At 35.6% G+C, this 16008-nt stretch overlaps 1 protein-coding gene across 1 annotated transcript; it reads left to right on the top strand.

Moving 5' to 3' along the window:
• The first annotated feature begins 3316 nt into the window (after positions 1-3316).
• LOC113325373 (probable serine/threonine-protein kinase PBL22) lies at positions 3317-4363 on the top strand. Its single transcript, XM_026573565.1, has 3 exons — positions 3317-3757; positions 3995-4164; positions 4272-4363. The coding sequence occupies exons 1-3, from the start codon at positions 3690-3692 to the stop codon at positions 4286-4288; spliced, it is 255 nt and encodes an 84-aa protein (XP_026429350.1). The 5' UTR covers positions 3317-3689; the 3' UTR covers positions 4289-4363.
• The last annotated feature ends 11645 nt before the right edge of the window (positions 4364-16008 follow it).

The following is a 16008-nucleotide window of genomic DNA, read 5'->3' as shown; positions in this document are numbered from 1 at the left end:
TTGAAGCTAATTCTTCCTTTCTGGGTTAGAGTTAAATATGTAGTTAGATTACTGGTTAGGTGGAGCTAATTCTTTTGGATGGTTCTCTTGGTGATTAATGGTGGAGTCTATGCAAGGATTCGTTGATGGTGGTTGAAGATTTTCATGGTGTTTGTGAAGCGTGGCCAGTTTCACAAGTATTTTTTTCTTGAAGAAGATGGTTTGAATACTTTTATCAACGTCATGGTTTTTTGATCGAAGAGATGGTTCAATGAAGATGGAAGTTCGGGTTTGAGCTTCAAAAATAATTCTAAGGGTATATAGAGATGGTGGAAAACTCTGGCGGAAGATAGAGGTGGTTTCCTGTGATTGTCTCATGCTTGATAGCGTGATCCGAGGTGGAGAATTTTTGGTGTCGAGACGGTGGTCAAGGTTGGAGTTTTGGCAAACTTTTACCTTAAGTAAACTTATTCCTAAAGTTTAGGAATTTAGGGGCCAAGATAGGGAAACTTGTTTCCAAAGTAAATTTCTTAAGGGACAAATTTGTTTTTCTATATATATGAGTAGAATTGTAGGTTTGTAGATAATCCAACCTAGAAGAGTGGTAAATCTTTGTGCTTAGGATTTTGGTATCTTTGGTAGGGAGGATCATGTGCTACCGTGAAGGTCAATATCGGTGTGAGAGAAAAACTTATAGAGAGAAGATTTTGGTGTTCTAGGGTTTAGGGTTTGGGGATTTTCCCTAAACCTAGTTTCTAGTGTTTCCATGTTTCTCCTCTGTTACTAGCGACTATGAAGACGGTATAAAAGAGAAGACATGAGGCTGGTTTGGAGAATGGTTTAGAGAATTGGTTTCTATCGTTTCTTCAATGGTGTTCTCGGGTATGTCTTGTTAACTCTTTGGTATTGTCTTGGGTTGCGTAAAGAGCATGTAATGGTATTTGATTTTAATGGAAGTTTTTTGGTGGTGTTGGTCGTGGGTGTAGCCTGTAAAGGTGAACCACGTATATCCTTTGTTGTGGTTGTTTATCTTCTGTCTCTCTTATTATTCTCTCCATGTTTGGTTCAAATCACCAATTTCCCTTTGTGATTCTGATTTCCGCTGCGCTCTGGGTGCCAATTTTTCCAACAGGTTCTTCTTCGACCCTGGCGTCCTTCCAAACTCTGATTGTCTTGGCATCTCCTATCTTGAGAATGGTGCATTGCTTTAAGGTTTTAAGTTGAGATTAAATTAATATCTTTCCAAAATCCACAAGTGTTACATGGTTTAGGTTTTTTTGGTCTTTCTATCCATCATAGTTGTCCCATATTTCGAGACTATTGTATTTCTATTTAATGCAGTTTTTATCTTGTTAAAACTCCACCACTGTTTCGTTAGAAACACTATATCCAACTTTTAACAGACTTGATACATAGGCCCCAAAATTTTAGAGGAATACGACACTTCTTCCAAGATACATAATGACTATCTTTTTAGCATCGAAGGTATCTAATAAGAAATTCTTTATAACTTGTTCAATTTATTTGATGACTTTCCGCAGATCTATAATGAGAATGAGCATGTTTATAGGAACATTGGTTAACAACCTCTTAACAAGATTTAATTTACCCACTTTAGAAAGACGGGAGAGTTTCGACGAAGAAAGCTTAACCTTGCATCTTTCAATAATTGAGTCCCGTTTTTCCAATCCCCGTGAATAATCACCAAGAGGGAGACACAAATAAAAATATGGTAAGTTATCTAGGTTACAACCTATCTTTGCTCTCTATCTATTCAAGTTTGTTGCTCTTATGACACCAAAAATGTTGTATTCTGCAAAGTTGGTAAGGAAAACTAACAACATCTCGAAACTAAGAAGATTGTTTATCAGAGGATTCATTTCCTCAACATAAGGGAAATTAGAGCATCATTTGTAAATTCAAGGTGAGTGATGTTGATTCCATTACGGTTCATAGCAAACCCTCTAATATGCCCGAGTTTTTTTCATGTCTACAACATCAGTTTCAAAGTTTATGAGACGATAAAAACAAAAGAAGGATAGGGGATAATCTCCTTGAGTTAATCCATTTTCGGTAGTAAACTTTGTATGTGCAGATCAAAGTAATCAAAATCAGTCTCCTCGGCCGAGTACTCGCAACAAGGTAAATGAGCGAGGCGATTTCCGAGTCCAAGGTCATTCCGATGAACAACCGAGTAATCGTCCGAGGAGACCGAATACTCGCTGAATAATTGGCCGAGGAGACCGAATATTAGGTATAAGTCATGACTCATGAGTATTATATATAAATATCTAATAAATAGATTCCGAGTATGAGGCCGACTATTGGCGATTTCCAAGTCCGAGCTCATTATTCCTCGCTACAAGGTACCCACCGAGTAGGACCGAGGAACATTTTCGATCACTTCGGTGCAGATCCGTTTATAAGGACCGATAGAGGCGTATTTATGATGCATCCTTAAATTCAATTCCTCTAATGATCTCCAAAACCCATTGTAGCCAACATTTTATCTACAAATTGTAATAAACATGATCAAACACCTCCTCAAAATATATCTTACATACAACTCGGTGGATCTCGACTCAAGGCATTCATTGGTTAGAGCATGCAACAAAATTTGGCTACTTTTAACAAAAGCTGATTGTTGATGGCAGATAACTAATGACAACACCATTTTTAATCTTTTTGCGAACACTTAATTTAGAAATTATCATCTTTTACATTGTTCCCAAGTCTCCGGTTTAGAGTTTTCCACTTGTTAAAATCTTCTACCACCCTCATAATATCGCCTATAATGAATGAAAACATTTACGAATTACCAAAACTTGAAAACCATTCGGGCCTGACTCCTTATTATGACCCAATTTTCTATAGCGGTGGCACACTCCAATTTAGATATAGGAATTTCTAATTAAAGTACCTTATCTGTTTGAACTTCAATTTTCCCGCCGAAAGCGTAGGGGACTTTTTCCTTTCAAATAAATTTGGGAAATATTCAGTGGTCGAAGATTTAATGAGTTGGTTATTTTCAGTCAATTTAACATTAATATTTATGGATCTAATAGTGTTTCTTCTCTTTTCTAACTGAACTGTTTTATGAAAATAAGATGCATCTATGTCTTCATCTTTATCCCAACACATACATGCTTTTTGTATCATCGTAAAGTGTTTTTTAACGATTGAGACAAAGATATAGTTTTATTATGTGCAAGAGTGTCGAGATAGAGCTGGCAAACGGGCGGGCCGGGGCTTGCCCGTTGCGGGTTCCACGGGTTCGGGTTAATACGGGTTGAAACCCGCGGGTTGAAATTCTTCACGGGTTGTTATTTCTTCAACCCGTGCCCGTAACGGGTTTAACCCGCGGGTTCACGGGTTAGCCCGCCCGTTTCAGAAATAAGTTAAGACAGTTGAAGTTGTCTATGTGAGCACTCTCCCCTGTTAAGAGTCAACTAAATACCATTATTCCTCCTAAATCCTTTTATTCTCGTCAACTCTTCTGTATTAGTTTATATTTTCTTCTTCTTTTTCTTGAATTAACAATATTGAGTTGATTGAAATTGTATCCTTGAAGCAGTCCACATAAAAGTGAGTGGAGAGGATGACATGCTATATTTTAGTCCTTTATATCATCATAGAATTGAGACGGTGGTAGGGTAAGAAATGTTAATACCCAAGTTGCTGATGAAAGTCTTGAGAGATTATACATCAGAATGAATTGTTTTGCTTGCTCTTCTCGATTAACTACAGACATGGAGATTAATGAAGACGACCGTTCAGAGTAAGTTTGTTTCTTCTGATGAAATTCTTGTGGTCCTCTTTTTAATATTTAGAATTGCATCAATTCTTTGATTCTAATACGGCTACAAATTTTGCTGCTTCACTTTTAAGGTTGTTATTTCATCTTGATGGTTTGAAACTACCCATGTCGTGATTATGTATGCATTTTCGGTTTCCAAGGTGGACTCATGATAGGAAATATTAGGACCCAACTAACTTCCTTATTTGACACGGTTAGATGTAGGTCTCCAGTTTCTAGTGCAAATTCAAGTGGTGATGGTGCAAGGAGAACTAGTACACGCGGTCGATCTGTTTCAAAGGCTGGACCTTCTGCTCCAGCAGCCAATGCTGCCGCCACAACTTTTACATATCAAGAGCTTGCGTATGCAACTGAGAATTTTAAACCAGGTAATGAAAGTTGTGGCGAGATCAGAAAGTTCACAAATAATATTTTTTATCTGCCTATCTACTCTCCCAAACATGTTCTGATATCAATTTTTAGTGTCACCCTTCAGACCTTAGAATTTCTTAGCAAGAATGAATCCCACCGAGCCATGAAAGCAGTAAGATTCCCACCATCCTTCAATACGCTCCAAAAGGTTAGTGTTATGAAACCACATTTCCCGGAATCTATAAGCTCAGTTCTTTCATCCCATGATTATCTTGTTGCTTGTCCTTTCTTTCGCACATTAGCATAACACCTCATTGATTCACCGTTAATGCAACTAGGAAGTTTCCAAAAACCAACAATTAACTGTTGATCTCTTCATTATCATGTGTTTGATCTTTGAAATCATCTACATGAAATTGAATTTCGTCCACAACCATGATCATATATTCTTCCTTTGCGTATGAAAATAACATTCCATTGCGAAGCGACACACCTTTTTCCATATCAAATGAAGTGCCAAATTTCTTCTCTACATAGTGTTAAGCTTGCGCGATTATTTTTAAAGGGCCTCTTTGGTTACCCAAAAGCAAGAAAGATTTTACTTTAGAAATCTCGATGTTTGCGCTCGGCATAGCTGCTTGCATCCTATTTACTTGTGTTTATTTGTTGAAGACAATGAATTATAAAGAGCTAAGATTCCATTTTGATCATCAATCAGGGAATAAGAATACAATTGCCAGCCTCATCCCATTATCAATCCAAATATCTTGATTTAGATTATTTTTTCACTTGTCGCAGTTCATCAAAATTATATTATTTTTTCACTCAACAAAATATTAGTGAAGTATACGGCAAGAAATATTCTTTCCACGTGAAGCTATTACTGTTATTCGATTTCAATTTCTTAACTAACCAAGGGATTTTTCACAATTTAGAAATAGTAAAAACTAAACTGAAAGCAAAGTAATAGCTAAAAGTAATCAATAAAATGAAGATGTTGGTCAGGTATATGTTTTCACTCACAAACATGTATTCGAAACAATAACTAGAATTGATAATTTAATCTCAACTTTGTCAAAAGCCCTAGAATACCTTGATCGCAAGAATATCCCGTTAATTTCCTGATTTTAACATACTTACATAAAACGACACAAGAATGAGTTCTATCTGTAAAACAACCTAATGTGGAAATCTCATTAACCAAGTTTAATTTCCTAGATGCATTAGGTTCTATAAAATCGGGATAATCAAAATAATCGTACGTGTAAAATCACTATTCCGATTTAACAAAGGTTATGCTCGACTTGTGACTAGTAGGATATATCAATACAAGCACTATTAACAATTATGTATTGAAAACTCAAATCTAGTAATATGGATGAAAACAAACTCAGTCGATTCCGGACTCGACCAAACGAGCATTTAAATCATATAACAATATTAATCGTGAATCATAAACGACAAAGTATAAACAAAATTGACAAAGATCATGTTTGGAATTCCAACTTATTCCTTAACCAGTAATAAGTATTTAACTACTTATAGCTATGGACTTCATCATAATAATAAATGAAATACGAAAAATATCCAAAGCAAACCCTAGAGATGTAAACTAGGGTCTCTTCAAAGCTCCAAGCTGCAAGTCAACCAAGATCTTCAAAAGAAGTATAAGACTTTTTCTTTTATTTCAATGATAATCTCCCCAATATAAAGTTGTACTCGGTTCCTACCGAGGCAAACCGAAACCCGATACTGACTTGTAATGCCAGTGATGATGTTTCTGATCGACTAGTGGAATGGTTTTGGTTAATTGCTTTCCTGGTGTTACTCCAAAACTGAAAACTACAGCCATGCCCATTTTTACACTTTTCTCCACTGTAAAACCCAAGGGCGGAAAAGTTCAGGCACCCACCCAATTTTGGTGAGAAAATTTCTCTCAAACCCATAGTTTATAAAATTATGTTTCTTCACGATTCCTTCTTCAATTTCTTTTCTCTTCTCTACTGTGAATCAAACTCCACTTCTCTCTTTAGAATCGAACAAACCAATGGACATTCTCAAAACAGGACATTCTAACGATACATATCTCATCACTCATCTTCTTTCACTTTACGCGAAAAATCATCTCGTTTCTGATTCAACCCATCTTTTAAATTCAATTACTGATCCTGGCATTTTATCCTTTTCAACTCTGATTTCATCTTGTTCGATCTCTCGTCATTTCAGCGAAGCCCTTTTGATTTTTCGCCAAATGCTTGATCATGGTATTTTACCTGATAATGTTGTTACTCTAAGAGCACTAAAAGCTTGTGCTGGATTGTTTGCATTGAAAATTTGGTAGACAGATTCATAGTTTAGTTAAAGTTTGTGAGTTTGAATCAGATTCATTTGTTCAATCTTCTTTGATCGATATGTATGTGAAATGTGATGAAACTAAGGACGCTCTCATGCTGTTTGATAGAATGGGTCACAAAAATGTGGTTAGTTGGAGTGTTAAGTTGTTGGTTCTGCTCGGAAAGGATACATGGATGAGGCAAAAGAGTTGTTTAATGAAATGAGGGATTTTGGGTTTGAGCCTAATATGATAACATGGAATGGTTTAATTGCGGGTTTTAATTATAATGGATTGGCTTCAGAGTCACTGCAATTGTTACATATGATGCATTCAGAAGGATCTAAGCTACTATCTCTAGCGTCCTTCCTATGATAGGGAATACAGAAGCTTTGAAGATGAAGAAAGGTCTTGGGGCGGACAAGTGGGTCGTTAGTGCACTAATTGACATGTATGGGAAGTGTGGTTGTGCATCAGACATGTTGCGAGTGTTTAAAGAGATGGCTCATATGGATGTGTGCTCCTATTTTGCGCTGGTTTGGGGACTCTCTCAAAATGGCCGTGTTGCTGATGCACTAGAAATGTTTAGATAGTTTAAGAACCAGGGAATAAAATTAAATGTCGTGTCTTGGACATCAATGATTGCTAGTTGTACACAAAGAATTGCGTAATATTTTATGCATCAATAAAAAGGATGCATAACCTAATATGCATCCGAAAATATGGCTGCATAATGTATTATGCATCTATTTTTTTTTATATCCACTAAAATCAACCAAAACAGTGGTACATAATTTGTTATGCAGTTGAGAAGATGGGTGTATAACCTGATATGCATCCAAAAATATGGCTGCATAATGCATTATGCATCGAGATTGCATAATCTTTTATGCATCGAGAAAATGAATGCATAACATGATATGTATCTGTAAATATGGCTGCATAACGCATTATTCATCAATTATTTTTGTACGTACTAAAATCAACCTAAACAATGGTTATATAACTTATTATAGATGTTATGCAGTCGAGAAAATGGTTGCATAATTCGTTATGCGTCTGTTTTTTTATTGGAATCAAGCTTATACAACATTTTAGTGGCTGCATAACCAAAATAATTGATGCATGAACAAAAATATGGTTGCATAACGTGTTATGCATCTTTTGTGGTGTATGCATTTTGTGTTATGCATCTTTTTTGGAGTCTGCATAACGTATATGTAGTCAGTTTTCGAAATTTTTCCCTAAAATGATGATCACCTCCAATTTTTTCGTGAAAAACAAAAATTTGATATTGTTGTTTGTACTCGTTGTGTAGCTCTGTTAAAAATATTTCCAACGATATAAAATTTGTAAAATTCCAAGACGCGGATTTTTAGATATGTTATATCCAAGTTGTGTTGCCAATTATACCCCTGAAAATTAGGCTGCATAACGAGATCTACCTGAAAAAAATAGTATGCATAACGAGTTATGTATTGATTCTTAATAATTTCGGATAATTTTGGGTATCACGGTATCTAAACTTAATTGTGGGCCTGACAATAAAAATACTATTATTTTTGGGCCTGCTTTCTCAGTCCAAAAACTAAAAGCCATGTCTCAACATTGGGCCTTTGGCTGGCCCGTCTTTGAGTTTGGGTTGTTGTGCATGTTCTTTCATTCTTTTTTTTTTCTTTTCTTGACGGAAAAAGCTTGCATTAAAAACGAAAAATATGCAAAAATGGAGAGCAATGAAGATGTTATTCTCCCCAAACGAAAAAAATGCAAAGCTATTGCAATCTTATAATATATGGTTCTCCAATGAAGTGGAACTTGAGTAGTCGAGTATTGCTTCTTTGTATATTTCCAACATTGCTGATAGGGGTACCAAATTGTTTGAGGGTGTACCAAATTACATATAGGACAAAATATAATTTGTTAAGGAATTGGTACACCTCCAAGCAATTTGGTACCCTATTAACAGCCTTGCATATTTCTTTGCTAAAAAAGGTGTTCGTCTATGAAAAGAACAGATGATGAATTTCACAGAAAGACCACTTAACATGCATAAAATGGAATGGCCAGATACTATCTACTGCAGATTTGAATGAAGGCACACCTAATTTTTTCTTACTTCTGCTTGAAAGCGTAGTCTACTTTCTTTCTTTCTTTTTTCTTTTTTCTTTTGTTGGGCCTGGGACTTGTTGTCCATAACTGGCTCTTTGTTTTGAACCGTTTTTTTGGGACTACTCAAAAATAGTGGGGAACTATTTTGTGATAGGAATGTCTACCCTATACTTATAAGGGATGTCTTGAAATGTGGAAAGGACTAACATACCCTTCACCTATATATATATATATATATATATATATATATATAATCATCTCCTCCCATCACCACCACCTATATATATAACCACCTCCTCCCATCACCACCGCCGCTCACCACCACCAACCACCACCGACCACCACCACCACCTCAAATCACCATCACCGCCACCTCTATATATATAGCTTAATTTAAATCATTAACAAAACAAAATCAAAATCAAAATTATAACAAACCCATTACTTTTCATTCGTTTTCCGTTGAAAAAATGAGAAGTAATCATCAAAATGAGTTGAAAATGGAAGGTACAGAGAGAAGTTCGGCTAGGAATTATGTGAAATTTTTTGTCGAACTAGTCGAACTCAACTTTAATGGAAGTTTTTGTTTTCAGAGAAAATTCGGTTACGTCGAAAAAAAAATGTCCAAGCCGAACTTATAATTCAGTTACGTCGCAAAAAGTTCGGTTACATTGCAATTTTTTTCTCCAAACCGAACTTTTATCTGAAAAACCTGCATATTGAGTTCGGTTAAGTCACAATTTTTTTTCCTAGACGAACTTCTAGTTCGGTTACGTCGCAATCTTCTTCTCCTAACCGAAGTTTTCTCTGAAAGAAAAAACTCCATTAAAGTTGAGTTCGGCTACCTGTGTTTTCAGAAATATTAGCCGAACTACACTTACAGATGAGTTCGACTACCTGTTCTTCGGATGTCGTGGCCGAACTTAATTAACCAAACCGAAATCAATTTGTAAATTGTTCATTTTTAGGAATGTTTTGGCTAATTCAAGCACCATTAACTAAATTTGAAGTATCCGTGAGTACTCAAAACATCATACTCTTGTTGTGGCTCTTAAAGAAAAAAATCTTAATTTTTTTTCTTCCAAAACCCTCATCTTCATTATCATCTTCATCTTCTTCTTCTCCCTCTCAATAATTCTTCTTTTGAAAAAAATTAACTTATTAATTTAATCTCACCAATCATTAATTAACTTACTAATCACTATACTAATTTAATTATCAAGGACAAATTTGATATTAAGAAAAAAACTTAGATAAAGGGTGACTCATTATTACTTCTAATATCCACCCAATAAACGGAGAGTAGTCCCCCACCATTTTTGAAAACGGTTCTTTGTTTTTTTTTTATTGGGTCTGGGACTTGTTGTCCATACCTGGCTCTACTGTATCTTTTGTACTCTTTTTAGTAATTAATAAAGATCCTTTTTGTTAAAAAGAAAAAACAGTTGTCGAGTATTGCTTATGCACATCCTGAAAATAGCACCAAAGAGTAAGCCCCTGCTTAAACTTCGATATAACCTCATCTACAGACTTGATGAATCTCTGCCTCCACGAGCTCTAAATTTCTTTTCTTTTTTCCGGACTTCCCCAACAATAGCAAAAGGAGTTAATGGACAAAGCTTCCTGCTCCTTTCATTAAGCTTCTTAACTAGCTATGATTCCATCAACGCAATAATGTTCACGTACATTTCTCTGCACGTAAAAGCCAAAAAAAAAAAGAAAAAAGGTGAGGAGAGAGAATGTCTGGGCAAGATGATTACGATTTAGGGGAGTCATGGTCTTTGGTCACCGGAAAAAAGAAACGAGTGTCGGTGGGAGGAGGAAGGGGAACGGTGATTTATCCTAACACCAAAACCCTTTCTTTCTCAGTTGATTCTAAGTTGATAGAAGTTTGGGGAAACTCTAACTCTTCTCCAAGCTTAATTTCAATTAGAGAGACTAGTAAAAATGGGAAATGGATTAATTCTGTTAGTAAGGATGGTGCAATCTGGATCTCAAAAGCGATTCAACAAGATATTATTCCATCTAACTTCAGTCAGGAATCTTGGTCTTACTGTGAGAAGAATGAATGGTTTTCTCTCTCATGGGGCAAAAATTACGGTGGAGAATACCTTAAACTTTCTGTTCCAGATTCTAGAGGGTTTTTACATCATTGTTTTTTCTCTAAAAGGAAGAAACAATAATGGGTGGGGGGACCTTTGTAAAGCTTTGGACCTCCGTCGTTGCTTCTGTTCCAAATAAATCCATTGTTAATCCTATCTGCACCCAAGGAATATCTAATGTCCAAGGTTGGCTTCCATTGAATTCTTCACCTACATTTATTACCCCTAACATTAATTATGTAGGAAATTGGGATCTAGCCTTTAAGATTCAAGCAGATTCGAACATTAATGATTGGCGGAAAGTGGGGAATCAAGTTCAGTTGGAGTTGGGCATTAATGACGTTTTGAAACTTTGACCATTAAGTTTATCATCTGCGGTAATTTTTGCTGCATCTTCGGAAGAAAAATCTTCTTTTAATGAGAAATCCTCGCTTGTTTTTGAAGATGTTACTCTTCATCTATCTCCATGGTCTACTCTTCTTGAACAGTCCAGCGAACACAAATTTGCAGGTTGGATTTCCATTAAAGGTATTAATCCTAAATTGTGGAATCAAGATCTTTTCATGACTATTGGTGAATCTTGTGGATCTCTTTTAGAAATCGGTCCGCCGGTTATAATCCCAAAGGGGTTATAACCCATCTACAAAACACCCATCCAAACAAAAGTGATACAAAAATCCCAAATATCATAAACTGTCTAAACTACCCTCCCCTAATTCAACCCAAAAGAAACTGAGAAAGAAAACGACCCACTAATTTATTACTTTACAACCTGCGTAACGGACAAAATTTCTTAAAACCTCCGCTCATGTATTCGTTCAAAATCAATCTGTATTCGTTCAAAAATCAATCTGCTCCTCTATTCGTTCAAAATCAATCTGCTCATCCCTTAGCCAAAATCGTTCAAAATCAATCTGTATTCGTCATCATATTCTCGATTTTATCTTCTTCTCTTATTCTATGGTTGCGTACTTCAACCACTGCTACAAAATCTGACCTAATTTTTCAACCACAAATGGCGAAGAAACAAAATCAACAGGCGAAAAAGAAAGATGAAAGCTAAAGAAAATAGTGAAACCATCTCCTAAAGGTAAGAAATCGAATTTGCTTTCAAGTTGATTTCGAGTTTGAATTCAAAAGATTATTAGGTTTCATTTGATTTTTGGGTTGGTTTTCTGTTTGCTTTTAGGTTTCATTTCTTAGGTTAGGTTCTATTTTCATTTGGTTACATCGTTTCTTTGGTTTAGGTTTAGGTTTCATTTTGTTTGATGTAACCAAATGAAACAAATTTCAATTGTTTGTATATTTGATGCAACCAGATTTTTTTTTCTATTTGATGAAACCATATTTCATTTGTTGTTTATTTGATGAAACCAAAGTATAATCTGTTTTTTTTTATGAAACCATTCTGGGTTTCATCATTTTACAACCAATTGGTAAATTGGTTCCACCAATTGTTAATCTGTTACATCATAATAATATGGTCTTTTTGATGAAACCATTTTTGGTTTCATCACTTTTCATTTGTTAGGTTTAGGTCTGAAGAATGATGTAACAGATTTGTGATGAAACCAGATATCATTTTCTGTTTCTTAATGAAACCCAAAATTGGTTTCATCATTTTTAGTTATTGGTTTACTTCTAGAGTTGTTATTGGCTGTTGATTTGAATTCAAACTGTGGAGATTGGCGCTATGTTACGTAATCTTATGGTTTCATACAAGTTTCAATTATGCTTATGGTTTCATCACTTTGTTCGTGCTTATGGTTTCATCATTACAAGTGTATATCTTATGGTTTCATCATTATTATTTATTATTCTCTTATGGTTTAATTTTGGTTTCACAATAGGTAAAAAAAGAGATAAGGAACCATACAGGTGCTCATTGCATCATTTGTGCGAGCTAGTAGTGAAAATTAAGGCGTTGATAAAAAACAAGCAACTGCATTTGAAAGCTCTTAAATCATGTCTTTTCTAGCATTTCTTTGAGCTGTTCTATGATGGCGTAATGAACAAAGATAAGCTCATCAAAAAGACAAAAGCAGTAATAATGTTTTTAAGTACAATTGAAAACAAACTTGATGGTAAGCTCCCGTATTGTTTCAAATTAGCAAGATCAAGGAAAATCACTTTGCGGACAATTCCAGAACATTTTGCTGTGACTTTTGGTTTCCAAATGGTGAATTATGTAGAAGCAGACGACATTGATGAAGATCTGGTTAAAAAGGTTAACGTCTTTCTGGCTAATTATTTTGCTAGAAATAAAAAGACGAAAAAAACCGATATTGAAAAGCGTATGCTGGAAGCCGCAAATGATGAAACCAGAGCGGATGACTTTGTCAAGTTTTTCGTAATGTTTCTGTTGGTTTCAGTATTTGTCCCTAACAAATGTGGGCAGACTCTCGCAGCAAAGTACTTGTATATGGTGTTTGATATGAACAAGGTGTGCTGGCCGGAAGTCTTCCATGACTATGTACTTGATTCGATAATGACAAACAGAACAGACGTAGAAAATGTTGTTGGTTGTGTAATATACCCTCTGGTAAGTTAAGATTTGTTCTTTTTTTTCATAAGTTAAGTATTTTTGTTCAATATTGGTTGTTGAATAATAAGCGACTTGTTTTTGATGATTAATTTGAATATTGGTTGTTGTTTTTTTTTGCAGTATTGGTTGGCAGAGATGACAAAGATCGCACAAAGAAAGCATGGGCTAGACAAGTATCCGAGGTTTGCTAGATGGAACCTTAGCAACATCTGTCAACAAGTATTGTCTAACTTCGATAATCTTGAAGAAAAAACAGAACTTTGGTCTAAGGTAAATATTTACTTAGAAGATTTACTTTTCTGATGGAACCAATTTTGGTTTCATCAAAAATTCCAGCTGAATTTTTGTTTCTTAGATAACTTCGAGGGTTTTATTTGATATTTTTGTTAGACAATATTCGAAATCTTCGAGGTTTTATTAGATTATTGCTATGAGTTCTTACCATTACTTGTTACCATTAAAAATGCTTTGCTTGGTATGTCGTCTGTTTATTTTAAACGAATTTCGGTAAATATTTTCTTGTTCAGATTTACTTTTTTGATGAAACCAGTTTTGGATTTATCAAATTTTTTAGCTGAAACCAATTTTTCTTGTGTACTGCAGGAGAATATTGGTCACCTAAAGGGATCATTCTTGCTTCAGTATGACGAATCAGAAATGCGCTTGGCTGATCCCGTAGATGAAGTGGAAATTGTTGTGCCAGATGAAGAAAATGAAGTGCCAGTTAAAGTGCAAGATGAAGAAAATGTTGGTGCTAGCAGTGAAGCTAACTCCTTCAAAGCCAAATACCAATTTGCGCGAGCATTGATTGAAAAGCTTAGGACCAACACTACATATGTTCTTTCTAAAGAAGAAGAATCACTGCTGGAAAAATATGATGCCGAGGACAGGGAACAACAACTGGTACAAAGATAGATTTGATTTTTCTTAGTAACAATTGAATTACTCGCATATATTACAATTTTCTTATACATTTCATCATTTTTTTGATGAAACCAGATTTGGTTCCATCATTCTTTTGATGAAACCAGATTTGGTTCCATCATTCTTTTGATGGAACCAGATTTGGTTTCATCATTTCAAGTTAATGTTTGTTTGATGAATTGGCCAGTTTTTTTTATTCTTTCAGAAGTTTTTGATTTTTACAGCATTAGGTTTTGACACAGGAAGATGAAAAATAAAATAACTTAGGTATCTTAATATTGCAGGTGATAACAAGGGATGTTAACATGATAAATGAACAAGAATCTGAACAAGAGCAGGTCATATCTTCTTCGTCGAAGACAGTCACCGATGATGAACAAGAAGGAGATGGTACTGAGTTGACTCCAAATAATATCGAGGATATCAAGGTGGCAGAGCGGGTTGAATCTGAAATGGAGAAAGCTACTTCATCGATGCCAGTCACCAATGATGAACAAGAAGGAGAGGGTACTGAGTTGACTCCAAATACCGTTGAGGATATCAAGGTGGCAGAGCGGGTTGAATCTGAAATGAGCAAAGCTTCTTCGTCGATGCCAGTCACCAATGATGAACAAGAAGGAGAGGGTACTGAGTTGACTCCAAATACCGTTGAGGATATCAAGGTGGCAGAGCGGGTGGAATCTGAAATGAGCAAAGCTTCTTCGTCGATGCCAGTCACCAATGATGAACAAGAAGGAGAGGGTACTGAGTTGACTCCAAATACCGTTGAGGATATCAAGGTGGCAGAGCGGGTGGAATCTGAAATGAGCAAAGCTTCTTCGTCGAAGCAAATTATTGAACAAGAAGAAAACGAAACTCAATTTGTAATTGATGAAGATGTTATCAGGAAAATGGAATACGAATACAATAAGAAAGGTTGTTCGTCGTCAAAGCCAAATGTTGGAAGCGTATACTACTACCCTGTAAAGATGGCGAATGATTTACTTGAGTTAGAGAATGAACAACCTGGATTTGATTTAGGACTGTCGCAGTGTGACAGTCAAGAGAAAGGACAGGGAGAACTCAGTGCTGCGCAAAGGATGAGTAACATGGTTACAAGAATGAGGGAAGACAGAAGGAATTTGGTTCCACCTATCAGAATGCAGGATTACAACACCAGTGTGAAAAAAAGAAGAAAGGTTACAGCTCGTAAGTGCAAGGAGAACAAGAAGGTGCAGGAAGTACAGGGGGTGAAGTTGAAACCAGTTGATAACTTGAAGATCTTGAAAGTACTCAACAGAAATGAGAAACCCCTCGTGACCACTTTTTTCAGAAAGAACAATGAAAGGTAATGGGAAATAACTGATGTAACCAAGACTGGTTTCATCAAAATTTTGTTCCAAGTTATGCATTGTTTCTCCTTTTTTTATCCATCATTGACTAGCTTTTTAAAAAATAAAATTAACAGGTCAACGGCGTGGGAGCATTTAAATCTTCAATTACATATATCGGGGAAGATGATGGATAATTTGATGAGAGAGGGTGACGTCGCAGGAGACATTATAGAGTTCTACATTTTGAAGCTGCAAAACAACATCAAAAAAAATGAGTTGAAACAAGATGGTTCTCCAAAGTACCAGAGAGCTGTGTTTCTAAGCACATTTGCCTATGTAAGTTTACTCCGAAATTCTTTAATGTAAATTTTTTGGCATAAAAAATAGTTGTGGAAAACAAAAAATGATGTTGTTTATATGGTTAATTTTGATGGAACAAAGTTTGGTTTCATCAAACTTGCATGTCTGTAACTAATTAAGGAGCTTTTATCTGGTATTTTGTTTCAGACATGTCACTCATTAGGAAAGAAATGTGG

This window comes from Papaver somniferum, chromosome 11 (genome assembly GCF_003573695.1).
Source record: "Papaver somniferum cultivar HN1 chromosome 11, ASM357369v1, whole genome shotgun sequence".
Classification (NCBI taxonomy): Eukaryota; Viridiplantae; Streptophyta; class Magnoliopsida; order Ranunculales; family Papaveraceae; genus Papaver; species Papaver somniferum.
This window is presented reverse-complemented; position numbering and strand designations above follow the sequence as displayed.

What these genes read in the sequence shown, in the direction of transcription:
- LOC113325373 (XM_026573565.1), top strand. Translation starts at nt 3,690, where the DNA reads ATGAATTGTTTTGCTTGCTCTTCTCGATTAACTACAGACATGGAGATT. An exon ending in AATGAAGACGACCGTTCAGA is followed by an intron (nt 3,758 to 3,994) that starts GTAAGTTTGTTT and finishes TGACACGGTTAG; the next exon opens with ATGTAGGTCTCCAGTTTCTA.